Source organism: Aristolochia californica, unplaced genomic scaffold (genome assembly GCF_029961685.1).
Source record: "Aristolochia californica isolate CCGP_79_NKW_82.1479 unplaced genomic scaffold, dmAriCali1.0.hap1 SCAF_13, whole genome shotgun sequence".
Lineage (NCBI taxonomy): Eukaryota > Viridiplantae > Streptophyta > Magnoliopsida > Piperales > Aristolochiaceae > Aristolochia > Aristolochia californica.
Window position 1 is genome coordinate 821,866 of NW_027181804.1, and position 26,603 is coordinate 848,468.

Here is a 26,603-nt window from a genome sequence, read left to right on the forward strand (position 1 = left end):
AAAAGCCTTTAGAGTACTAGAAAAGAAAAGAAAAAAAAAAGGGTGTCAATTTTATTCTATTATCCAATTTTTTATCTGTCGTTTATTAAATGGAACGGATATGAAAGAAAAATCTTACCTGTATATGATTTTACCCGTCTACCTGTCTATTGGTTTATTAAACGGAACATAATCGGGTAATATCTATTCTATACTCATTTACTCGATTACTGATAAAATTTACATAATTTTATCTTTTTTTTTTACTATTTTCATTCAACTACCCACTAATTAGCCAGGGTGAATATATGGAATCGAAATATTGTAAAAAATTCAGAATGAATAGATATGAAATACTAGAATGATAATCAGAACGTTATACGAAATAATCTTATTATACATCGTTTGTATATTATATACAACCCTAGAAAAATATAAAATATAAAACTTATTTATTTTGTCGAATAATCTTTTTTTCTTCTTATTTTCATTCTAAACCTAATATGTGTTGTGCCAGTCTTCCTTGGTGATCTAGAAGTGGGTTTCACTTATTCCCGTTCGACAAGCAACATTTTTCTCTCTATTTTGGAAAATAATGAATTCAATTTTTTTAAAATATTTTTTTATTTTTATATTTATCTTTTAACAAAAATTTAATGAATACAACTTCAAAAAAGGAACACAAATATATATTAACTTTAAAAAAATTACAATTTATTGATTTTTCTCATAAAAAAAATGGACGAATCGTCATTTCAAAATTTTATATCAAAGAATCGTAATTATACATAAAGTTGTGGATAAATTATAAAATTTTGTAAAGCCGAGAACGTCTCTCAAAGACGTGGGACCCGTGACAGCGAGCCAACCATGTAAAGCCATCGGAAGCAGTACCAACTTGTGTCGAATTATTCAAGCGAAGGACCAACTTGAGCCAAATGGGCTGCCGTTAGGCCCACCAACGTTTAGTACACGTGTTAGGACTGCACCACATCGTAAAAGAATATAAAAAGAGTGGGCCCAGTCCCAGTCTGTTAAAAAGGACTGGACCGACCGCTTGACTGTTAGGTCAGACCTGTTGATTCTATCTTGTCTTCACGTGCACCAATTATGGTGACTCGGAGGAATTTATATTGGTGCCCATCGAAATAAACACGTGATAACGTAATATCATTTGTATTAAATAAAAAATGAAAAAAATAACCTAATTTGTGCCCATCGAAAAGCTTAGGAAAAAAATGTCATGAATATGATATGCGATAACCCTATGTAGTGTTACGAGTTCAACCGATATAGGGAGCTTGTATCAACCGATACACCTAATATGTAGCCGATATATCCGTTTGGCATAGGCATATTTGCATATTTCCCACCACCGGTGTCACAATGGTGGGAAGATTGGAGAAAGGGTGATGTGACAATTACTACTACTACTACTAATTATTATCTTTCTTCACAAAGACTTTTCGTGTTTTTCCTCATTGAAAGTTGAGGCCTCAAACCAGAAAAAAGACACTCAAGATGGCTACGCCTTCAATAAATGAAGACAAATTATTGACAAATGGACAAGGGGCTCGTTACATATCAAAATCCAAAGAAGCCATTGTCACCGCCAACCCAGTTTGGCCCCTTTCTCCATCCTCCTTCCCCTCTTGGCCTTGACATCTCCCGATTTTCTTGGAATGTGCATGAATTGGAACATTTCCTAAACTCATCTTATCATTGATTCAAAGGTAATTGTACATTCAGAATTCTAAAACTGAAAAATGGTATATTACAGACTAATAAAAGTGAGATACAGGGTGGATTTCAGTGGCTGCCATTGATTTGCAGCAAGCCAAAAGCATCGGCCAGGTTCAGTGAGAGAAAACAGAGGTAGATGGCCACGAGGCCAGCACCCAAGAACTTATCAAGCCTCATCCCCTTCCTTGGAAGGATCACTAGAGCCCAGACCAAGCCACTCACCAGGAATCCCAAAGTCTGGTACATAGAAGGGTCTCTGGGGACAAGATATGGAGAGGGGTGCACTGACCAAGCTGCCAGAACCAAGGAAATTCCCAGTCCCATCAATGTGTTGAAGATGGGACCAGCATAACATCCAGAGATGGCAACCTGGGCACCATCTGAACCACCATTCACAGCCAGTGCAACATTAGCTATCAAGTCTCCCAGTGAATTCCCCCAGGCTAAGACTGTGAGTCCTAGAACTGAAGGGCTGATCCCTATTATGTGCCCAAGTGAGACCAGTAAAGTAACTAGTTCATCAGCTGTGATGTAAGTCCAAACCACACTCATAAGGAAGCCTCCAGCTAGCCATGGAAACAAGAATCTCCGTGGTGGGTTTGATTTCTCTGTAGTGATAGATGCAATTACACCCAGTATAATCCCAAACAATCCTCCGCCCAAGTAAACAAACAGTTTTTGTTTGGAATCCGTTTGGGAATTCCAGAGGACTGCCAACAAACATGGTGCTAATGTCACTGAAGCGACTGCATAGGGCTTTGACCATCTCTTCTCACAAACCATTGGAATAGTCAGTCTTCTGGGCAGATACAGAGGCAGCTCCAGGAAATACAGAAGCCTCTGACCATAGTAGCAAATTCTTGATGAACTGAAACAAGATGGACTATCTTGAGCAAACTGATGATCAGTTTCTGGATCTTCTTTGGAAGGCCAAACTGGTCCTTCTTTATCTATACTGATCAAAAGTGGCGCCTCTAATTCCCTAAATTCTGCAGATTCATCCCCAAAAAAATTCTGGGTGATTGGTGTGAGAGGAGACACGCAAAATGGGTTCACCTTACTGAGATTATCCCTGCAAAGATGTGAGGTAGAGACCACAAACACATAGAGAAAGTAGATTGAAGTGAAGGCTATTGCACCCAATAGGTTAATCCGCCCCACAAGCAAAATTGCCAGTAGAGAACAGAGAGCCAAGAGCAAGAAACAAACATCTCTAATGAAGCAAGGCTTATCCACTGCGACACCCCTACTGCCCACTAGAATGCTAATAATTCCAACGACAACACTGGAGACGAAGAACACGCCGCCGAGAATACTGTTGAGGCCGACACCACCGGAGCCTGACCCAACAAAGGAAACAATACTAGCAAAAAAATCCGGTGCTCCATTGCCCAGAGAGAGAAGGGTCACTCCTGCTACTGCAGGAGAGAGCTTCAGAATTGCAGATAAGTTCTCCAAAGATGAACAAAAATAATAAGCAGCGGTATTCCCCAGAAGATAAAACAGCACCAACAGCCATAGTGCTAGTAAGATGTAGCCCAAAACCGGAATCTTTCCACAACTACAATAGAAGAGGTAGAGATAATTGATATATCCATCGGATTTGCATCCACTATATCTTATAAAATCACACTTGGACCCATAATCATCTAGCTTTTTCAGGTTAGTGCAATCTTCTGTTGAATCGGTGGAAGGCTGAGATGGGCTCGTGGACTTCAGAGATATGGGTGATGAATTCAGAAAGGGGGAAAAAGGTGTGGAGGGAGGGCTATATATTGTGAGGAAGAAGAACAGAAGGATGAGGAAGGAGATGTTCAGGAACAGATACAGCCTCCTGCTTTGAATTACTGAAAACAGATTAGCCATTCACGAAAAGATCTAGCTTGAAAGTTGCAGGAGGAGATGCTTCATGCTGTTAAATTCTTAGGTGAGCGACGAAGAATCCGGTAGTTCCATTGGTGGTTGAGTGGGAGTTGGTTTTTCAGAATGAATCGAGTCGGCTTTATATGAAAAAACAAGAGAGAGCGGATGCAGAACGATTGAGAGAGAGAGAGAGAGAGAGAGGGAGAGAGGATTAAGGGGACAATCTCCTTGGGCGCCAGGCCTGTAATAAAATAAAAAACGTTTTGTTTTCTAGTTACAGATGACAACTTTCCATTGGGCTATTCTGCTTTTTTTACTCGGTATTGTTTATAGACATGGTGATTCATCCATGAGAACAGGAAAACTTCCTGACCAGCCTCTTCAATATCCTTTAATTTGATCTCACCCGATCCATTTCTTCGTACGAACAAATTGGGTAACCGAGATTCACCGTGTGAACTGAAGTAAACCTACCTCAGACTGGCCGGCTCTGAAAAAGGTAAAACGTGTCCGCGTGGACCCCGAGAGAGGGCACGGCCTCTGCCATTAAAATAGTAACTGCAACTTCGCCTTTAAGTCTTCCTCACGCGGATGGAGAGAAAAAGAACTGCTCGACCCACTACGACTCTTTGGTCAATTACACTCTTCCAGCGAACTGCTGATGGAACAGGAGGCAACATTTTCTCTGATAACTGGATAAATTGCCACCGCCCTCGGCTTAATCCATCAACCTTCTCATCTGCCAGAGAAGACAAGAAAGTATACTTGTTACTTTCAATGATAGCAAGAAGGGAATTAAGAGGCTTTGATCTAGCAATCCCAAAAAGACCATCGACATGTAATCCAAGTCTCTGTTACTGATAAAACAAAAAAGAGAGAATTATTGTTTGTGATGGAATCAAAGGGAGAGTTGATTCTGAAATTGGAGCTCAAAAAGAGGGAAAAAAAAAGAGAATCCACATGAAATTAGAACATGGAAGAGTTTTCTTAAACTTGATCCAAAGGGTCTAACATTAAATAATAGATGTTTAAAAGATAAAAAATTGACAATAATAATAGAAAAATCCTTATCTACCTTTTTTAAAAGGGGGCAAGTAAGAATGAAATTCGAGGTTAGGTATTAATTGGTTTCACACAGAATGCTAGAAATCTTTCCTTTTCAGGGGTAGTGGATTATTGACTAATTCATTTGTAGAACAGATCTGAAGCAGCCCCCACAAAGACTCAACTATGTGTTAGATAATGAAACATTGACAAGAAAGCCGGAAGTAAATCACCAGAAAAGCTAGAATAGTATCACATAATCTTCTGAATGAAGGTTTACAGAGATATTTTCAACTTAAGAGGTCCAGAGAAGAGATTATACATTCACAATCACAGTAGACCTCAAATTATTTCAAACAAGGGTCACTTTCTCTGATCAGCTGAAGCTAACAGACAGCCTAAATCCTTATCTGAAACAACTCATAAGGCTGTAGAGGCCATCTGGGTCAGAGTAGTTCAGACTGAACTTTCGTTCTATTTTGCTTTCACTGAAGCTTCAAACCTTTTCTTCATTAGAGTGATTGCGTTTGTGTGATTTGAATTCCATATTTTGCCTTGATGGTCCAGAAATCTGTTGAAGACAATGAGCAGGGAATGTTTGGTTATCAGAGAAGGTGCCAGTGGTTAAGTTTTGGTAGTGAATAAGATTTATTCTATCCGAAAGTTTTCATCAAAATGAAGACGATGCTCCAACTGAAAGGACTGGAATCCTCATCCGTCCTCTCGTTTATTTTTTATCAGCAGGTCAAAACACTTAAGGGTTGTAGTAATTAAGGTCTGGAGTATCAGATTTTAGTTCCCACATTAGAACAGCCAAAAATCCAAATCAAGACTCAGCTGAGATCAATTGTGTAGGTTGAAACCCGACGGCTGCCTGAGAGCCTAAAAGAAGATGTATTTCTAAACTGTATCGCCTTGCCCAATTCTAATTGAACTTGCCAAGACGCAAAACTATGGTACTGATTCAATGAATTCTGATCTTTTCTTCCTTTGTTTTTTTGTTGTGACAGTGACGAATCATCCGGCTTTGAACCAGGTTTCACCGTGGAAATGGCATCAAGAAGTTAATTTTGTCACTGTTCACATGAACAGGCAACTTGGCTTCATGAGCAATGAAACAAACATTATGTGCTCAAGATTCAGAGAAGAAGTAGTTTATTCAGTACCGCTTTCTTTTGGGCATCTCTGAGTCACCGACGGCCCCAGAATCTTCTCCAGTCCACGAATTCAAAAACTCACAAAGAAAAACAAGAAGGATGGCAAGTGAAAGGGAACGGACAATTGATTTATCACCCTTCGTTTTCATTTTCGGATTTATATCTCAAAATCAAGTTGATCCATATTGCTTTGTATAAATAACAGCTCTGTCTCAATCAAAGGTTAAGAAATAAACCTGGAAGAGCAGAACACTTCAAAACCAAATTTTCCTTTCATTTTGTTTTCTGGCATCGAATGATGAACTAAAATCCAAACTGGGTTTGGCTTCTTCCTCGCTTCAGACCCGTCTGCCAACCTCACCCTTTCCATCTCTTCCTTCACTGGGACCGAACAAAGCTTTCCACGTTTCCATGCATGTATTTAGGATTTAAGTTTGGGTGCTTTCGTGTCTTCAACAGCAATATCCAGAGGATCACACATTTGGCATAGAGAGAGAGAAAGAGTGGTAAACATCAGTGATCGCCTCAGACCACTCATGGACCCATCAAAAAGAGCGCAGCAGCCATTAATGTTGACTGGTCTAACAACTCAATCATCAACAGAATGACTGCCATTCCGATCATCTTGGTAAAGCATACACCCGAAATCGATGATTCAGAATTTAAAGTAATAGAAAACATATCTTCCATTACTCCATGACAGATATTAATGGGGACACCCGAAATCGTTTCTGATTGTTCTTCCCTCCCATTACACATTTTACTGCTGTATCAGAATCCCAAATCACTAACCCATTCTGATAAGGGCAAACCAGCTTCATAGGACTCCACCAGTGTAATGATTTCTATCAACCAGATTCACATTTTACAAAATTAGTTTTGAGGTGAAACTCTCTTTTCACCTTATAACTAGTCTGGGATCCTCAGAGTTTGATAATGATCGAGTGGCATTGTTTCGTTTTTCTTAATTGAGGAATCAGTTAGATATGATGCAAAATAGATTGTGTTCTATCGAATTCTTGAGTTATTTTCATCTTTTTTGTTAATTTTTATGATAAAAAAAAGATAAATAATGACATTATTGTAGACATAATGAAGAAAATGCTACTACTGTAAATATAATTAAACAAATAACACTACTGTAAAAATAAAGAGGTAAATAACATAATTTAAAAAAAAAAAAAAAAGTTGGTTAACTTCCCTTCCTTCGTTAATTTCTCTTTTCAATCCTTCTTTGTCTCCCTTTGAACAGATTCCGGTTCAAGTTTCACAACATTTCTTCCGATACCTGTCCTTGTCCCCTGATATAACTAGTGTTAGAAACTAGCACTCGGTTTTACAAGAAAACGACCTGACTCTTTGTTTGTCTGACAAGAGAGTTGTGAGAATACCTGCCTTTCCTGAAATGTTGAAAACAATCACTGTATCAAAAGATTGATCGACAAAGAACCTTGATCAAAGTTGCACAGAATAATAATGGAGGAGTATTAGATCTGGCAGTTAAACAGGAGTATTAGTAGATTGCTAGTCCATTCAGTGACTGAAGGACACATGGTTATCTCCATCCTTCCCCCCCTTTCTTCTTCCACGAGAGCTCAGCCGCCCAACAGAGCTCCCCAAAACTCCTGCCATCAACATTGGAAATGGGAGTTTTTGCGCAGAAGAAACTTATTGGACTAAATATGAAAATAACTAGTAATCTTCTCGGTGTATAAGAGGACCTGCTTTAAGTTCCACCCAAAACATGAAAAGTTTACAGAGAGAAACTTACCAAGCCAGAGATTTTAGGGTCAAGCTGAACCTGTGAAGTGTTTGCATGAGCCAGGAGAAACATTGGATACAAACATAACATCGGTCACCAATTTTTATTTTATTTTCTGTATGTTCCAGTACTTCAAGAAACCATTTAACTACAAACAGTAAAGACCAACTTAATAGTTCTGCACATCCATTTTGAGGCCAAAGGCCAACAGCATTCACAAAACTCAACATCATAGTTCTCCACAAAGAGTATAGAGCCAATCATCCACTGATTTGACAAAGTTAAGGACTAAAAATCGCCAAAACTGGTATGCAAAATTACATTCCCAGTTAATCTTGTTGATGGGTTTCAAAGAAGAGTTAAAACCCAGTTCTAGTCTATGAACTGTACATATGCCTTAAAAAAAAGGTATCCAGTGATCCATGTTAGAGAAAGTTTTCATTTTAAAGGCAATTGTAACCCTTCATTACCATCAACCCTGCGCCCATGTAGTCTGAAAACAAAAGCATCAGTCAACCTGACTATACACAATAGAATGTATCCTCTGCTCATTTCTCTGAATCAGTGCTTCATAATACTGCCGAATAGGTGTATCATCTGAAAATCATTACCTGGACTTGTAAGTTTCAAATGCAACAACCACATATATGCTTCAAGGACAATAGAAAAGAGTCATGGGTTCACCTGCATCCATTATATCATTAATCTTATCAATTGCTTCAACAAGGGCCTCCTAACAATTCTGTATCACAATAACTAACAAAAACTTACTCAGACCTCAAAACATGAGAGGAGAAGAGGATGAGCATCAAGATTAAAGAAAAGACAGTTTTACTTTGAGCAGTAGTTTTGTCTTCTCAATAGCAGCTGGCTCAGGGTTTCCAGTCTTAAAGATTCTCTCAATCTGTTGTCAAGATATGTCATGATTTCATCATGGGATTTACAAAATGAAAAAAAGGTCTTAAAAGAAAGGAGAAAGGAAAAAGATTCACAACAGAATACACCAAACATCTAAAAATATTTAGAACACTCTCATCCAAGTAGGACTCAATTACTCTTTTCCAGGAAACTAAGCTCCAAAAAAAGTCTTTCTAGGAAATTCCCGAGGCCAAAGTATTGCTCTTCATAAAGTAATTAGATTTTCAATTTACAATACTGATTTCATCCCCCAGATGATGTCGAACTGCCTGAAACATTTTCTCAGACAAGCTGAATATATGTCAGTCATAGTGAGCAACAATTTTAAAGCATTCAAAGTATTAAAATCAATATTAAAAAAAAAGTCAAATACCATTTAGAAAGCCACAATGCTTGAGCATTGAGCAGACATCGTCCTACCATATTAGTCCTTGCAGCCTATGAACATACTGAACACCAAAAAGTAAAAAATCTCACATGAAAGAACAACATATCATCTCTATATAACAAATACTTTTAATAGCAACAAGCATGTGAGTAAAGTTCAAATTTCCCACCATGCCATGTAACTGCTGGAAAAATAACTTCAAGCATGTTGAATTTCAAACTGTCAAGGACTTGACCGATAGTGCAGTATAAACTGAAGAGGACAATCAAATGTGTCTACACCATGACCTCACCTCCAGAATAATCTTGTCAGTGACTGGAACTTGGAATACATAAGATTCTTTCTAAAAACTGTTAACACAAGGATTTGGGAAGACGTTCCTAGTTAGAATCAGTGACCTTCCCCCATTCATACTAAGTAACAGTTTGTTACTGGCCACTGGCTTAAAGATGTCTCTATCTTGAGTAGAAACCAACTGGTCCCCGCCCCATTGTTCATTCCCATAAGTTCCCACAAGAGCAAATTACTGCAGTTTTAATAGATGCTGATAATCTTCCAGATGTGAGTAACAAGATTAAGAATAAATAAGAGGAAAAAAAGAAAAAAAGGAATTTTACATAATAGCATAGTAAATGTCAACTTATTGCTACAAGTGCCGGTTGTTGAGCATGAGAATGGTACATAGGCAATAAAGGCTTGCTAACCAAGGCATTCCTCATCTTCTTTTCAAAAGAATTATCATGACTTGATGGGAGGAGTGGAACAGATGTTTTCTTTGTGATAGACAACAATGATTGTTGAACAGTGTTGTGCTTACGCTTCTGCCTGCTTGACATGAGAAGCCAATGAGAAAGACAACACACGGCACACCTTATTTCCATGATTGTGTCATCCGATTCAATTCCAGAAAGAAGCTCCCTTTGCTCAAGATCTGAAACTCTAAGTTCCTTCCTGAGTTCTGAAATAAGTGGCAATTTATCCTGAACAAAAACATATAATGGTATTAATGAGAAAGAGAGAGAATCCATCTCAATTTGATCGCAGTGCATTAATGGAAATGAAATTATGTACCGAACAGCTTTGACATGTCCCAAAAGCATGCGAAAACTGCAGACACACTGCAAGTAATTCCAGCACAATGCAAGAATAACTAAGACAAAGATAGCCTGCCAACTTCTTCCTTCTCTACAATCAAGTCAATCCTTTTTTATTTTTTTGGATGGAGTTAATGTATACACATTCCAGCAAACCAGTGAAGAATCCCACAAAGATGACCACTGTCTGAACAGCTATGTCAACTTTAACATGGTCGTAGCCTCAAAATAGTAAAATTTAAGAATCCATTACTTCACATTCCACGCATTGAGCACAATGGCACAAAGCAAAGGTGATTTTGGTACAAAAACAAAAGCTCTAGAACAACGAATTGGTTGTGCAAAAGGCAGTCAGTAAGGTGTTCCTACTACGATAGCATTCAACATCACATCAGCATTCAGTAACCCTCTCCATATATCCAGGCATACTTTTCTATTGTCAGTATTATAAACATATAAGCATGCGTTTATATCATGTTTCGTTCATCAAAATACCCGTATAGTAGTAACTATAATAAATAATTAAAAAGGAGATATAGATAAAACTAAATTACAAAACAGAAGCTTCATAAAGGACTCACAAACGAGATGGAATCAGACTGGGCACTGAAAGCTCTCAGCACAGCAGCATATGCCTCTTTCTCTATGCTATGAATTTGAGAATTGATGACAACATCCTTTTGATCCATTTCGTGAGGAACACTTACTGCAGGAACCCTCATATGTCCAAAATATTGAGCTCCATTAATATTCCTGGCAATGAGTTGCCTCAAAAAGCTATCACTGTTTCCTGTGGAACATACCAAAGCACATCTTCATCGTCTCTAGCACATGGTCACTAGTGATATCAATCCCTTGAGACAACACCATTAGATTTAACATGAAGAAGAAAGATCAAGATAAGGCTCTGACAAACAGAAAATGAAGTTAAGAGACTAGATGACCTGCAAATGTAGGTATAAACTGCTTCACAGAATCCACAAGAATCTACATTACTAACTCTTCAAAGACCTCCAAACCATACTACCGCTCAAATTCTAGCACACCAGACCAAAGTCCACAACCGCCCTAAAGCCCAAAACCCTTGTCCAGAAACCTCAGCGTTGCCATATAACACAGAAACTTTAATTTTCATATATAATTCCATGCGAAAAACAAAGAAGGGAAAGAAAAACTATGGGGAAAATGAAAGAAATGCGAAAAGAGGGAAGTGCTAAGAGAGAGACATACAGAGTGCCAGAGGATTGCAAATAGGAGACATAGAGGTCCCGAAACCAGGCGGAGACGCGTTCATGGTAATCGACTACCGGCCACAGTCACCGGAAAAGCTCGTTAAGGATGCTTGCACTCCACCGGAAATGCTGTTCCCAGGCAGGATAACAAGAAATTAAAGAACAAGAGTTACATCTTACTGTGAGACTTTTATCAGATTGGGACAATTCATCGTGCCCTGGGCAACCCCTAGGCTTATGGATGGATTTCTTATGTCATTTAGCTTATTAACCTATAAAAACAGAAAATATTATATAAATATTTTGGCAGATTTATTATGTGTTAATAAAATAATAAAATACAGTGAGATAGCTTTGTAATTTTTTATTACAATAAAAAATTATTTTATATAACATTATAATTATAAAATTTTCTTAAAAATATATTTTAAAATTATTTATTATTATAATATAATATTCTATTTTTATTTATTCCTATAAATAGTTTTAAAATTATTAATTTCATTTCCATGTTCTATTTGTACCCAATAATGAAAACAACTAATATAAACTCTTATTTGTTTTAAATATTTACCTATTTATCGGAGTAACTAAGTGGGATGACCGAAATAGAAGTCTTAAATGGGTGCTTCAGTCTTAGTGTGGGTTAACTTGGTCTTAGACAAGAGTGGTTGCACTGGGGTCATACTTGCCCTTTATATTGTGGGTTGTGGGGTAAGTCCTTAGCTTGCACCAAGTCTATTGGAGTTTAAATGGGCTTCACAGTGATCAAACTTGGAATTTAAGAGATTTGAGTCGAGCCCCATTTTAGGTCATAAGGCCTTGATTTCAACTCATTGGATTTGTTATAAATTTAAAAGTAATCTAATTAAACTTAATTAACTATAGGGCCTCATTGCCTAAAAACATATCATATGGTTCCATAATTTTCTAAAATATGTACAATTTTATCCATAAATTATAATTTTTTCTTAAAAATCATGCCAAGAGTGTTGAGGATGTCACTCATTTTAGGGGTCTGAGGGTAAGGAAGTCTCACAATATGACTGGGTTAATTCTTAGTGGTTTCCCGCTGGCAATCGCGGGAATGGAGCAAATGAGGTCCAGCCTCAGCGATCAAAACGGATGGAGAAATTCTCTTGGGATTTCGCAGATATCCACTCTGACTTCTCTCCACATCGAAATCGGAACGAGGAAGAAGACTATCGGGAAAGAGAGAGATAAAAGAAAGAGAAGGGGAAAACCATTTGATTCGATTTTCTGGGGGCTTGAAGTGTGAACAATAATTTCTTTTCGTGAAAGCAGGGTAAGAGAGATCTCGAGGTCAGTTTCTTGTCTCATCGTATCTGAGAAAAAAAAAAAAAAAGGGTTTCGTTATCTGCGATGGTTGTTGATGAGTAAGATCCTTTAGAGTCGATTGGTTTCTTGCTATTGGGTACTGATCGAGTTGTTTAGCTCTGAGACGTCTCAATTTGGAAGTGATAGATTTGTTTAACAAAATATTGACGAGTTACTGGATCTGAAGTGATTTGCCCCATCCGCTTGTCGAAACCAGAGAACTTTGTTACAAAGAGCCGGTTGGTAGGTTAAACCGTTGTCCTGAAAAAGTTATCCCCTGTTCGAAGTGTCGAGTGTTTGGGAAGGAAGCAATCTACGGACTGTAGAGGTGACTGGATTGTCGATTGATATGAGATTTATGTGATGGGGAAAGGAGGAGGCTGTGTCCCCAGCAGAAAACGGTTGCCTGTGGTTGCTACTGAGGACCGCCCATCTGCCACACAGAACCCGGCAGCTGCCATCGAGGATAAGAGCTCTGACATCGACGGAGCAATTGAACATGAAACCATCTCATTAGCTTCGAAGTTAAAGATCTTCATTGTTTTCTATTCCATGTATGGTCACGTCGAGTGCCTGGCGAGAAGGATTAAGAAAGGAGTGGATGGAATAGACGGCGTTGAAGGAGTTCTGTATAGGGTTCCAGAGACCCTTCCGTCTAACCTTTTGGATCAGATGAAGGCGCCACCTAAGGACGACGATATTCCGGTGATATCTGCCGCACAGTTGGCGGAAGCCGATGGAGTTTTGTTTGGATTTCCCGCGAGATATGGGTGTATGGCTGCGCAGATGAAGGCTTTCTTTGATACCACTGGTCAATTGTGGAAAGCACAGGCGCTTGCGGGGAAGCCAGCCGGATTTTTTGTGAGCACGGGAACACAGGGCGGAGGGCAAGAAACCACTGCGTAAGTGAAGCTACATTCTGCATTCTTTTTACCTGTTTTTACTCTTGGTGCCTTGATTAAATTACTTTTCGTTGCTGCTGGCCGAAGTTCTCTGTTATTTTTATTTAATTCGTTAAGTATCTAGTATCTCCTGAACGATCGGTGAGTCTCTGCTTGACGAAACTGGTTTTCTCTAAAGTCCTCACAAGTTGCAATGCTAACATGAGGCTGTTCTTCGTGAGTGACTTTATTTGGAGAAGTAGAGACGAAACCTCTTGAGGCACATAAGTGCATATGTGATGGAGTCTAGCAAAATCCCTTGTTGGATGTTTCTACTCAGGTTCATTTGTCTGTTAGTTCTCTGGTCTACTCCTGTGTGACTATCTTGTGTTTGACTTTAGAACTTATGAGGCCATTAAGTAGGCACAGTTCTGATGAGGGCTTATCTGAAGCTTTGAATTCTGATGGTTCTTGTGGGACAGTCAAATGTGCTTGTGTGATGAAACCCTAGGATCAGTGAACTGTAAAACTTTCATAGTTTAGATCGTGAGTTTATCACTCTACTGCTGTGGTTTTTGAGTTTTGAGTGATTGAATGCAAGCAATGGCAACAAAACCTGGTCCTTCTAGAAAACTTGTAAAATACTGATAACTTAATGAAAGGGTGCAAGCTTACCACTTAGAGAAGAATGGTTTTTATGAAGCTAATACATTGACAATATTGATTTAGTATTTATGTTTGAATTTAGGAGGTCGAGAAGAATGAGTGTTTGTCCATTTTTAATGATCAATGACTAGTATAGCTTTGAATCTTCAGTTATTCATTGAACACAAAAAATCTTTGGGGGGGTTAGTGCACAATGTAAGAGTAGGGGAAAAGTGGGCTAAGGAAAGTGAGAGGGAAAGTAAAGTACTTGTTTGTGTTAGTGTGCGCAATGGAAAGTGCAATGTAAAGTATTTGTTTGTGTTAGTGTGCACAATGTAAAATACAGTGTAAAGTGCTTGTTTGTATTAGTGTGCACAATGGAAAGTGTGGTGTAAAGTGCAGAGAGATTATTTATTAAATAAAATATTTTGATATATCTGACTTTCAAAAAATTAAATTAATATTAGTTAATAAATAAAATATATTAAATATAATAATTAAAAAAATGCATACTTTTATATTATTAAAATTATAATAAAATTTTAACTAAATATGAAATAATTATATAAATATCGTAATACATAGCGTACTACACAAATATCGTAATAATAAAAATAAAAATAATACAAATATAACTCAATCACCTTTTTAATATAATAAATTATATCTATACATACAAAAGTACAAGACAAAAAATATTTAGTGGCATTAAAACATAATAGTCAATAATTTTGCCACATCTGAATTGCTAAAACTTCTCGATAATATGATGCTCTTGCAGATTGTACTGCGGACTCCCTCTGAATACTTCTTTGAGTGTCCACATCATTCTCAACATCATAACCTGAAAATGTTGGGGTTTCATGCTAAATAAATAATAAGGACCCTCTGATCTGATCCATAGACATTGCACAAATTTTTACAAGACCTATGTCGATGCCCTGATACTTAAAACACTTAAAAAACATCAAATAAATAGACAAGAGGGCGATGAACAATCAAAATAACACAACAAACAACTAATAGGGTATTAAGGACAATGCCATCTACTAATGTCATAACACATGAAACTTGAGAGAAGTTCTAAAAAAAAAAAATGGATTCTCTGAAATTTTACACTTCAAGTGACCTTTTCCAATAACCCAACAGCCCTCAAAGGAGTAGCAGTCAAGAGAAAAAAAAATAACTATTTCATATATTACATTTCAATTCCTAGTTTTCGTATAGAGATCCCAACAAATGCATTCATCCATATACAACAACTTTGGAACTAACTAATACTTCACAAATTCAAAGAAATTAGCAGTTGCATACAAAAGAATTGATTAAACAACATACCATCTCCTGTTCATACTTAGAAACAATTAAAAAAATAACCATCGATTTACAGGAAACAATTTTTACCCTACTTTCTTCCAAATCGAGCCAGAGAGGTTGCAGAGAGAGGAGAGAAGTCGCCGACGGTCGTCGGTGCTAGGGACGGCGAGAGGAAGAAAATCAAGCACTGGAGAGAGGTCGTAGAGGGGACGATTGAAATCGCCGACGGTCACAAGCAAGGGAGGAGTCGGAGAGGTTGCAGAAAGGGGAAAGATGTCGCCGAAGGTCATCGGTGCTGGGGACAGCGAGAGGAAGGGAGTTGAGCGCCGGAGACAAGTCGCACAGAAGGCGATTGAAATCGCCGAAGGTCGCGAGCGAGCGAGAGAGAATTTTTTTTTTCTCCGAAGCCCTAGTTCAACAGAGCCTTCAGCCCGAGCCCGATGTAATTGAGGGAGGGAAAGTGAATTTAGACCTCTTTGAATTCACTTTCCCTCCCATTATGCCTAAAATAGGAGAAAGTGAAATACATTTGTATTTTACTTTCCCCCTGCACTTACGCTGGGCACTAACAGCTTTTGGCTCCTTTTACCCAGCGTAAGTGAACAGGGCCTTTAGGTCTTTTTATCCTATATATGTTTTCTTTTTGCTTATAGAATAGTTATTCTTTACCTAAGGCCGTTTGGTCTAGTGGTATTCTCTTTACATCAAGAGCGTCAGGTCACGAGTTCTAATCGCGCCACGCCCCTCTAAAACAAAAAAAAATAGTTATTCTTTAAAAAAAAGATTTTTTTTTTTTTGCTTATAGAATTGTTTTCTTTTGAAAAATTAAAAACAAATATATGCAGCAATAAAATGCAATTTTTTTAATAAATATTGGGAATGGGGTTAAGAAGCTGTAGATAAGAAAATTGAGATTATTATTCAACTAAAAATTTCATCTAGGAGCTTCTTGATCAAACATGTGCCTGATCATTCCAAGTCACCCACAAAAAAATGAAAGGCGTTCCAGTTTAACAATCACTATCATTTTTGTCTTATCCCACCAATGTTTTTTTTTTCTTTTTTCTAATAACATCTCATCCCATCTATCATTTTAAAAGAAAAACAATCTCATCTATCAATGCTGTGGTTGCCTACATGAATGCTTCTCTGTTTTGCTCTGCCAGGTTTGCTCCACAGGTGCTAGATTACATGGTTTTTGATATTTTTCACGACAACAGCTTTATTACCATTTCCAAAATCCATTAGAACAGACAAAAACAATAACAATATTATACAACATTGTTGTCTGGCTATGGATTTGCTTTCAAGATAATAAGTGTTCTCTACACATTATCTATTGTGGATATTGGATGTTCATGGACTGGTTATTCTTTTATTTTAACCTCTGATTTTCTCAAATTGTGCTATTCGGTGGCTATGTCTTGTTCTGGGTGTGTGCTCTCTGTTGTATACTCAGAACTGTTTAGCAAAAGAACCACGGATAGTCAAACACTTATTTTATTTTTCAGCGTCATTTCAAAAAAAAAAAAAAATACTTATTTTATTTCTTCTTAGGATTATTGGAGAACAGTGTATGCTCTATGTTAATGTAGTTACAGATACCTACCCACTAGTTTTTGTATGTTCAGAGGTATAACTTCTCAACTTAAAATGAAGCTCCTCTGAAAATAACATATATAAGGTTTGAAGAGAATAATATGGCCCCTTCTAGATTAGTATATGGATTCTTACACGACATCATCTTCCAACTCGAGCACCCATAACAACTCACGGAACCTGCATGTAACTTTATATTAAACTCATAGATCACTATTATAACTTTGCCAAGTGGTTTCTATTTGTTGACCTAGTACCATGACATTTTATTTCTTTAAGTCACTTTCAGTAACTTCCACCACTCATCCTTGACTGTCTCAAGTCTTCCATCAATGATGACCTCTTGGTAATGAGCCTGACCTGTTACAGATTTTTTTCCACTCTTTCTATCTATTTATCTATCTATCTATCTGTCTGTCTATCTATCTATTATTGCAGGGCATTTTTAGGTGCCAAGGCACCCATGATTACTGGGGTTCCTTAGTTGTTCATCCATCTTTTTTCTGCCAGAGACAACCTGAATTTGAAAATTTTCTTATGAATGATATTTTGAGATTTAATGGCTTTGATAGTTCTATTTTGGCATGCAAAGAAGTAAGCTATCTACTGGAAGATAATCTTTTTCTCCAAACAACACAGCAGTTGAGATTAGGATGACTTACCCATTAAGTGAGAATCCACTCATTAGATGTTCATATTTTGTATTTTATGTTTTTTGTGCATAATTCGGAATTTGAAAGTTACTGGTGGTGTGCCTATAACATATTGATGGCTAGTTATCAAAAAGTTATAGTTACAAGGTGCCATCTGTCATTATTCCAGTTACCTATAAAAAAGTTATAGTTACACGGTGCTAGCTATCATAAATCCTGTTATCAAAAATAGTTTTCAATCAAATTCTTTTGCTTGGAGCCTACTTGGAGACATGAGAAATTGTTAACTTCATTTTCTGTTCTTTTATCTGGAGGCATATTGAGCTAAAACTTGAATATATCTTCTGGTCATGGTTTTCTTCTTTCTATAGTTGGACTGCGATCACCCAGTTAACCCACCATGGAATGATTTTTGTTCCAATTGGATACACTTTTGGAGCTGGGATGTTCAAAATGGACTCAATCAGGGGTGGTTCTCCATACGGTGCTGGAGTTTTTGCAGGGGATGGAACAAGGGAGCCCAGTGAGACAGAATTAGCCCTTGCAGAACACCAGGGGAAATACATGGCTGCTGTTGTCAAGAGGTTTCATAGTTGATATTCATGCTCTCTGCCAGAAAATTAGTGTCTTCCTGTTCGTTGTGGGTTTTGTCGCTGTTCTGATTAGCATCTCCATTTGGTAGGATAGGAAGATCCTTTCTGTCTTTCTCTCTGTACCATGTTTTTTGTCTTCCATTTGTAGCTTAGTTTTGTGTCTAGTTATACAAGAGATTTGTATATGACGTTCGAACTCTTTATCTTCATTGCATTCTAATAAGAATCGGGTTGTGATTTGTGCAATATTTGTGGATAGTTTTAATCTTTAAGCTGCGAAGCTGTTATTTTATGCCATTCAGATATCACAATCAGCTCAATCAGCGCAAGAAAATGATCAACAGGAATTTGATTTCTCTATTTCTCTATATAAAAGATGCAGTATTTATATCATATATTGCCAACCTTTGGGATTTGGATAGAAAAATTGTCAGTGCATGAGCTACAAACAGACTTCGATTTTGGTATTCACTTCAAAATAATTGACATGTTTGTGATACAAAACATAGTTTTTATGACTTCGATAGCATAACTGTCTCGATGGCCATTATCACCTGATTCAGTAGCTCCACTAGAAATTCCCCGGAGATGACGCTCAGGAGTTTCTTGAACTGGGCCATGTACTCGCTGAGTTCCTGCCATCATCGGAATTGCTAGTAGCGCAACCGCAGAGGAAGAGCCCATGAGGATAGTGTTCAAAGACCTTACAAGCAATGCCCAACCTTCCTTCACTCCATGGAGGTTTCTCACACCGTCTATCTCCGTCTGAACCGGTGTAGCGTAGAGCCGCATATACCCTTCCAACCTCTCCAAGTACGCCTCCTCTATTTTGGCATACTCCACGCAAATGGTGTACCGGCAATCCTCACCGTCTGATCATCGTATCAAGGGACGATCTCTGTCGCGAATACCAAGCGATAGAGACTGCGGGCAGAGAGGATTATGCAGACACGTTGATTTGATTTGTCTCGCTTTAAGGCAACTCGGACAAGTTCCAAAAAAGCATGTCTTGCTGATTATACGAGTTCTTCGCTGGATTATTTTCTTTGCCGCAGAAACAACCCCAGACACCAAGGAAATCTCTCTGTGTCCATCTTCTCTGGTATTTTATTTCGGAAAGAATATTTCCGATCTTGAGTCGATCTCCATCTATGGCTCTGCCATCACTATCCTGCTGTTGCAGTTTCTTGACTATTTCCGCCGAGAGGAAGAAGAATAATATTTTCCTAAGGAAAATTTCATTGAGCGGCGGTTCAGCGCCTGCCGAGACCCGGACCGGCCGAGTTTCCGAGTCAACCCAGCGAACCAGTCTGCCCTTCTTGCTACTGTTGAGCAGCACCAGTCTACCGAGTCAACCTACACCAACTCGGACCGGGTCAATTCGGTCCGTGTCAATCTGACTCGGGCCACTTATTTTCTACCTCATATACGTGCCTAAGTTTTATACATATTTCGGTGCGACTGGTAAATTTTATTTTACCTACAGAAGACGAAGTGTGCCCTACATCCAGCATAAGTTAAGACTGGAGCATGGAGCAATGTCTTAGCGTCTAGTGATTTACTCTCACTGATATTATGCTAATTGAGCCTCATGAACGAGAGTCCCGTGAGGGAGAGTGTTGGAAGATAAAGACATATTGGAAGATGTGCTATTTATATAAAAAAAGATTTTATACATAATTTACAGCAAGCTGGGAGTTGGAAGATAAAACCCAAACCCACATGATAAAGGAAGACCCACATATCCAAGTGTATTAGAAGATGAACCCAAGCTTATAAGATCAAGGAAGACTCATACGTCCAAGAGATATAGAAGATGGACTCAAGGCCCACAAATCAAGGAGAAGGCCTAAAGGCCTACAAACAATGATGGCAAGATGGTAAATAAAAAGTCATCTGTTATTGTCCCAGATCTGACACAAGGATTTTTAGGGAGGAAGACGAAGATCAAGCCAAAGGGGAGCTTGAAAACCCTAGAACTCGTTGAGAACTCCAAGCCTGTTTAACCTAAAATCAATGTTTGTCTTTCTCATTACTCTTACCCCTTAAATAGGGTTCACCTATTTAGGGTTTAAGATAAAATATTATAAAAATACCCTTATAAATAAAATATTCAAAAAATACCCCTGTGGCCTAAAACTGAAATAAAACAAAGTAAATTAAAAAATAATTAAAATATTAATGTTATTGTTTGCATAACAATACAACCCCGCCCCCCCCCCCCCCCCCCCCCCCCCCTGGAAGAACGAGTTTGTCCTCAAGCTCGAAAGTAGGGTTTGTATGTCGACGTCTCTCCACCTGAACAAGACAACTCGAAGAGGCCTCCCTTTAGAACAAACCCACAAGCGGTTCCCACAATGACTATCTGGAAGATAACTCCAGTATGGTTTCCTCCTAATTCTTCGAACAAGCTCACAATGTTGTCGTCCAACTGCAAGAACGATCTGGGTACATGAGACCATGTTTGAGTGGGTTGTCCACACTCGCTTGCACATTTGCCTGGGTTGTAGCCACGAAGGGAAACACATTCACCACATTCCTCCAATGAAGAGGAGAAATTGGACCAGAACCTTCCAATGTTGCGTCCAATTACCCAAGCTGCCCCCTTACCCATGGTGTGGAGAGTCACCACGACTGGTTCCCATCCAAGAGGAGCTTTAAAGGTTGTTATGTACCAAATCATCATGTTGTTGATGGACAGATTCCCAGATTGCCATTTGTGATTGGATACATCAGAGTGAAGCTGCTACTCGTCTCCATCCAGCCCACCCTCGTATGGCCACTTGCTCTTTGACAGATCTTTGACAACTTTGTCACCAGAGACCAACTGGACTGGAGTACTAGCAATGCCAGTCACAAACACATCAAAAGCAGTTGTGTAGTTGGCCAAGCCGATTGTGGCACTGCGCAGAGGCACGTGATTAGTGTCTTGTGTAATGTGAATAGGAGCCTCTAGAAGAAAATTGACTTTTTCATACGCAGGCCCATACTGTCTCCTCTCCTGCTGGTTTGCCATCTCCTCAAGTTGGGCAACAAACGCACCTTTCTCAAACTTCCCTCAATACTGTCGATTGGTAACAAGAAGCACTGCTGAATCTAGTTGTCGCCCAGTGAAGAGAAAAAATATGTGCTCTAAATCATTCAAGTCACCTAACGAGCTCACCTCCTCTTGCACACGGTGGCAAACACTCTCCTGCAACCAATAACTGAACTCAGCTCTGCCAACAAGAGGGTAGGCCTCTGGATCCAAGTCCCCTGGACCATCCTTGACCTCATCAATCATACCCCCTCCATCATCCCCATCGGCATCCACATGTTGTGGTTTAGATTGACGACTTAATTCCCTTTTTGAAAACATAACCTTGATCAACAGTGACACAGTTGGTAGCAATGTTTTCTATAGTGTCAAAACAGCGTCGTCCAACCCAGCAATGCCTTGGATTGCGTTGGAACAATAGGTAAAACTTCCATTCTTCCACTGACCACCGGTTTGAACACTTTGACCATCAAGAAATCCTTTTTCCAAATCAACCGAGAGAGGATTTTTACTTGTTGAAACTGCATTGGAAGTTGATTTATCATCCTCTGCCTCTGACTCACCAAGTTCCCTAGTCAAATCTTCTAACAACCTTCTCCTAACAGAGAATCGAGAAATTTTGTTGCCTTGCTAAATCTTAATTGAAGAAGGTGTTGATTCTGCTCTTGCCAGACTTGGTCTTTCTTGACCTGAAGAACCCTTTTTTTTCTCCATGGAGAAAAGTGGTCATTGTGGCTGCCATTAGAGGGATTTTCTTTGTTGTTGAGTACTCTCCATATCTCTTTCCAGTAACTATCCGGTAAAGAGTTAAGAGGAGTTCTAGGGGAAGCTGAACCTGAAGAAAGACTGCAACCTCTGGCAAATGTGGGCTTCACTGCACCAGAAATTCTGGAGGAAAGAGATGAACAGGTATGTGCTTCCAACGCTAGAGCTTGTAATGACTTTGCCTTGTCTATCAATTTCTTCAAATCGACATTCTCAGGGAAATTCAGTAACCTCTGGAGACACGTAGGAGCATTTTTTGTTGCAAGAAGAGAGGATCTTAACTGCAAAAGCATTGAAACAGTCAGTGCTGCATTGAATGCTCCTCGAGGAGATGTTAAGACAATAAATTGGGAACTAGCAAATTCTTTAAGGTTCTCATCATCTATGTTGTCATCCATGTTCTTCAAGGACAAGTGCACCTCTGGGTACTTGTCGACAATCTCCTAATTATTTTGCTCAAACCGTCCCTTCAATCCCTTCTCCCTTTCTGAGTTCGTCAAAGCCTTCCCAAAATACCACTCCTTGTCATCAATGATGTTTTCATGAATCCCCTCACCAAGAGCACCATCTACTGCATTCTCAAAATGAACCAATCCAAAACATTGGAATTTCCATCTCCGTCTCTCATTACTACAGACATGGGACCCAAAAAATTAAGCCCCTTAACAGTGAGAGCAACATCTGTTAGCCTTCTCAAATATAATGTGTTGATCATGCAGGAGCATCCCATTACGCACAAACATATATGGGACATTCACACTGCTGGTGATCTCGTTAATAGAAAAATTAAACAGCCGGAGCGTGTCAATTGAGCAATGAACCCAAGCATAGTGATTGTGCTCATCAACAGCAAAACATAGCCCTCCAAAAAAAAAATTCAGCAGTCACCATAAAATTATTTCTATGAATCCCGACATCCCCATAAAATGTTCATGTTGAAATTCATACACCGAAGCCCGAATACCTTCAATTGGGTACTGTTTCTCTGCTTCATGGAACAGAGAACCTCCAGGCCAAAATTTTGAGCAGCGTCGCTCAACCCCTGGGAGCCCGTTCACCCCTATGGAAAAATCATGTAGACATAAAATTCAATGGCGTTTCAAAAGCTTACCCCAAAATACGTTGAAGTGGGTTCCTCGCTGGATTGCAAGTGAGAGGTGGAAGTAAAATCCCACTGGACTTGTTCCCGACGGAACCTCTTCCTCAGTTTTTCAATGATGAATAGCAGCCCTTTGTGGTTTCACTACTTGTATACTTTCCGAGTTAGTGGAGGGACAACCGAACTGACCCAAATCAACCCTTACCGACAGGGTTTTGGCAGCATACCCCTCCATCACCGATGTCCATAAATCTTCGTCGCCGCTGTTCGGCTTTGAATTTCCTTGCACAGAAATCTTGATATTTTCTGAAGTCTGGCCTTTTTGCCCGTCCGGATTTGAGGTTGCACCCAAATCTTTCGCAGGGACTTCGGTTGGTAAATAGGACAAAATTTTCAATTTTTCTGGCTCGTGGCTTGTTTTCCCGTCCTAGACAACTTCTACTACTTTTCCTTCAGTGCGTACATCTTGCTCGGAGATTTTCGATCGTATGACCTTTTCTACGGCAACGCGTGGCTCCCTTGCCGAACGTTTAATGAAAGATTCATACAATGCTCGTATTTCTCCCATTTCTTTGCATGTTTTTTCATTGAAACACGTACCTCGTGCAGAATAATTATTTATTTTTGGGATAGAGGATAACCTATTGTGTTCCCGCTCTGATACCAGTTGTTATGGTCCCAGATCTGACACAAGGATTCGTAGGGAGGAAGACGAAGATTAAGCCAAAGGGGAGCTTGAAAACCCTAGAGCTCATTGAGAAGAACTCCAAGCCTGTTTAACCTAAAATCAATGCTTGTCTTTCTCATTACTCTTACCCCTTAAATAGGGTTCATCCAATTAGGGTTTAAGATAAAATATTAAAAAAATATCCCAATAAATAAAATATTCCAAAAATACTCATGTGGCCTAAAACTGAAATAAAATAAAGTCAATTAAATAAAAACAATTAAAATATTAATATTATTGCGTGCATAACATCATCTCATAGAAATGGTATTGATGTAATTAAGTTAAAGTTTCAGGGTTAAAACCCTAAACTCTAAGTTCAGGGGTATTATTGTAATACAGTAGTTTCATTAATCTATAAATAGAACTTCAGGAGGAGGGTTAGGAAATCAAGTCCATAACCCTTCTTCCTCCAGTTTTCTCCCAATAGGTCTCTCTCCCTTTTTCTCCATGAGCAAAATTCATGGAGTCCTGAAAATCAACACTCATTAATCTACAATATCTCTTATTGATGAAAACCAACTTACAATAATTCTAGATTCTTTATGGAGTTTAGGGTGTTACCAACAAACATTAGCAAGCTGAATAACCTTTGTAGCCTCATTAACCTACAATATCTCAGGTTGTCAATGTTAAGTTGTAGAACCTAATTAACACCCTCCACTGAGTTGGTGGCGAATAGACCCGCGCGATTAGGTCACTGTGGGGTTGGAAGAGGGGTAGGAATCTTCCCTCCTGGGGGTGTAGGGGGCGGAGCCCTCACCCAGTCCACAATATATAAATTTTTATTTCAATTAAGGGCAGTTTGGAAATTTTACTCTTATATCGTTGTTGCCTTAATTTTCTCTTTATTATGAGGGGCGTCGCTATTAGGGTTTTATCATTCAATCCAAGGAGCATCTCGAGTTGCAGCCCGAGAGGTTAGAGAGAAACACATGTAAGTGTACGATTTTTCTTGTAAACTATTATATCTTCGTAATGGATTACTACTGCAGCAGCAGAAGACAAGATGTAGTCTCACCTTGAGGGAAACTTGTATAAATTTTGTTGTGCTTTTCTGTGCTTGTTTTTTCTTCTTTCGGGTTCATTATTATTGTTTTCTTTAGTTTGGAATTAGGGTATCTAATTTCTAACAGTCAAGAACCAAATTAAAGATGCTTTAAGATTCTTTTTTGTGAATTGGGGAAGTTATAATATATTGACCTTTTAGGGTGTAAGTAGTGTGTTGCCTCTATCTAGCAGTTTGCATGTTGTAATAAGTTGTAATAAGTTAGCAACCAATAATCTTCAATCACTATATTTTTTCGATTGCAACAAGTTGTCACAGTTACCAAAAGATGAATAATCTAATCAATCTATAATCATTTGAAATAAATAAAGAGCTCATAAAAACTTTGTTGTTGCCAAGAATTGAAAAGTTTACTAATGTTCGTTTGTTGAAAAATTATTATATCACAAAGGAGACTGGAATAAGGTAGTTAAATCTCTTGATAAACCTTCGTGAAAATTAGATAACCAACCTTGAGAATGTGGAAAGTGTGACAACTAATTTAAATAACAAGCATAAACTTGTCAAATTAGTGCCGAAACGGAGTGGGCCTAATTCTTTTAAATTATGGGATGGAAATGTTGAGACAAAATTACTTGAAGCTTTTGAACCTCGTCATGCTAATATTAGACACCTAACGGTAAAGAACTAAAGTGGTTTGGGGACTCATCCTACTCCAAATTGGCGGAGATAATACTTATTGGTTGCAGGAAATACAAATTACTTACATTTGCCTGATTTAGAGAGCACCGTAATCTCCGTCACCTCAAAATGATCAATACGAACATTGTTTTTCACAGAGATCAAACCGGAAGATCATCGGAATGGAACGCGGTGAAACCGTTTGTGAGCAATCTATCAACACGACTGGTAAACTGATTCAGCGCAAAATTTTGGTTTTTATTCAATGTCATCATCTCAAAGAATCTACATCGAAATGATCCTGGACAAGTGAAAATTTTAAGAATTGGAGAAAAGTGAACTAAAAGAAATTTTCAAGGTTGCTTGTCGTCTTCCAGTTCGTGTAGTCTGGATCAGTCTGGACCACTTCAAATTACGGGTCGTCAGTCTGCACGCAAGACCAGGCGGCGATGATGCGTCACTTCAAATTTTAAAGATCGTCAGTCTGAACGCAGGACCAAGCTGCGATGATGCGTCACTTCAAATTAAAGATCGTCAGTCTGAACGCAGGACCAAGCTGGCGGCTTGTCGTCACATTTAAAGAATAGAGCTGCAAAGGAAAAAAAACACAGACTTTTTGGTTGCTTGGTACCCACGAACCTTCCCGTTCTTTAATCTCACTCCTCTGCTGTTACTGTAAGTAGTTAATTAAATTTCTTTTAATTTATATACATGTTAAGGAATCAAGGGGAAAACAAGGAAATAATCTCTCCTCTCTGAAGCCAGACGGAGGAAAACATCCAGAAAAAATGGCGACGGATGCAGCAATTATGATCTAATCTTCCTTAGCTACTACTACTAGTACTGTCTTAACTACCATCAAAGCTCCTCAAATGCTCTAAACTCTCTTCAGGATACAGATAACTCTTCAAAAGCAGAGACAACGCTTATCTTCTTTTCTATAGCATAACTTTTTCTAAAGCAAAAAACAAAAAGGTGAGTGGCGGGTCCAACCTTGTCTCCCTCGGACGATAATGGAGATGAGTTCACACTTCACAGTAGCAGCAACTTGTGTGGACTGCAGTATCTTATTCCTACTT

The 26,603-nt window shown here is 38.7% G+C and overlaps 2 protein-coding genes and 1 long non-coding RNA gene across 5 annotated transcripts; 1 reads left to right on the top strand and 2 right to left on the bottom strand.

Annotated features, from left to right (window-relative positions):
• Positions 1–1,490: 1,490 nt before the first annotated feature.
• On the bottom strand, positions 1,491–3,805 carry LOC137948760 (cation/calcium exchanger 1-like). The gene has a single exon (XM_068794920.1). The coding sequence runs from the start codon at positions 3,586–3,588 to the stop codon at positions 1,789–1,791; it is 1,800 nt and encodes a 599-aa protein (XP_068651021.1). The 5' UTR covers positions 3,589–3,805; the 3' UTR covers positions 1,491–1,788.
• Positions 3,806–6,926: 3,121 nt separating this feature from the next.
• LOC137948278 (uncharacterized) lies at positions 6,927–11,324 on the bottom strand. 3 transcript variants are annotated; one of them, XR_011111616.1, is made up of 5 exons: positions 11,179–11,324; positions 10,530–10,738; positions 8,384–9,834; positions 8,233–8,304; positions 6,927–8,145 (listed from the first exon to the last, which is right to left on the bottom strand). It is a non-coding gene; the product is annotated as an uncharacterized lncRNA (long non-coding RNA). The 3 variants fall into 3 exon arrangements; XR_011111615.1 differs by having other exon boundaries at positions 8,233–8,290; positions 10,893–11,324; XR_011111614.1 differs by having other exon boundaries at positions 10,893–11,324.
• A 968-nt stretch (positions 11,325–12,292) lies between these two features.
• On the top strand, positions 12,293–18,452 carry LOC137948314 (probable NAD(P)H dehydrogenase (quinone) FQR1-like 2). Its single transcript, XM_068794357.1, has 2 exons — positions 12,293–13,420; positions 17,985–18,452. The coding sequence occupies exons 1-2, from the start codon at positions 12,882–12,884 to the stop codon at positions 18,208–18,210; spliced, it is 765 nt and encodes a 254-aa protein (XP_068650458.1). The 5' UTR covers positions 12,293–12,881; the 3' UTR covers positions 18,211–18,452.
• Positions 18,453–26,603: the final 8,151 nt, after the last annotated feature.

What these genes read in the sequence shown, in the direction of transcription:
- LOC137948314 (XM_068794357.1), top strand. Translation starts at nt 12,882, where the DNA reads ATGGGGAAAGGAGGAGGCTGTGTCCCCAGCAGAAAACGGTTGCCTGTG. An exon ending in GGAGGGCAAGAAACCACTGC is followed by an intron (nt 13,421 to 17,984) that starts GTAAGTGAAGCT and finishes TTCTTTCTATAG; the next exon opens with TTGGACTGCGATCACCCAGT.
- LOC137948760 (XM_068794920.1), bottom strand. Translation starts at nt 3,588, where the DNA reads ATGGCTAATCTGTTTTCAGTAATTCAAAGCAGGAGGCTGTATCTGTTC.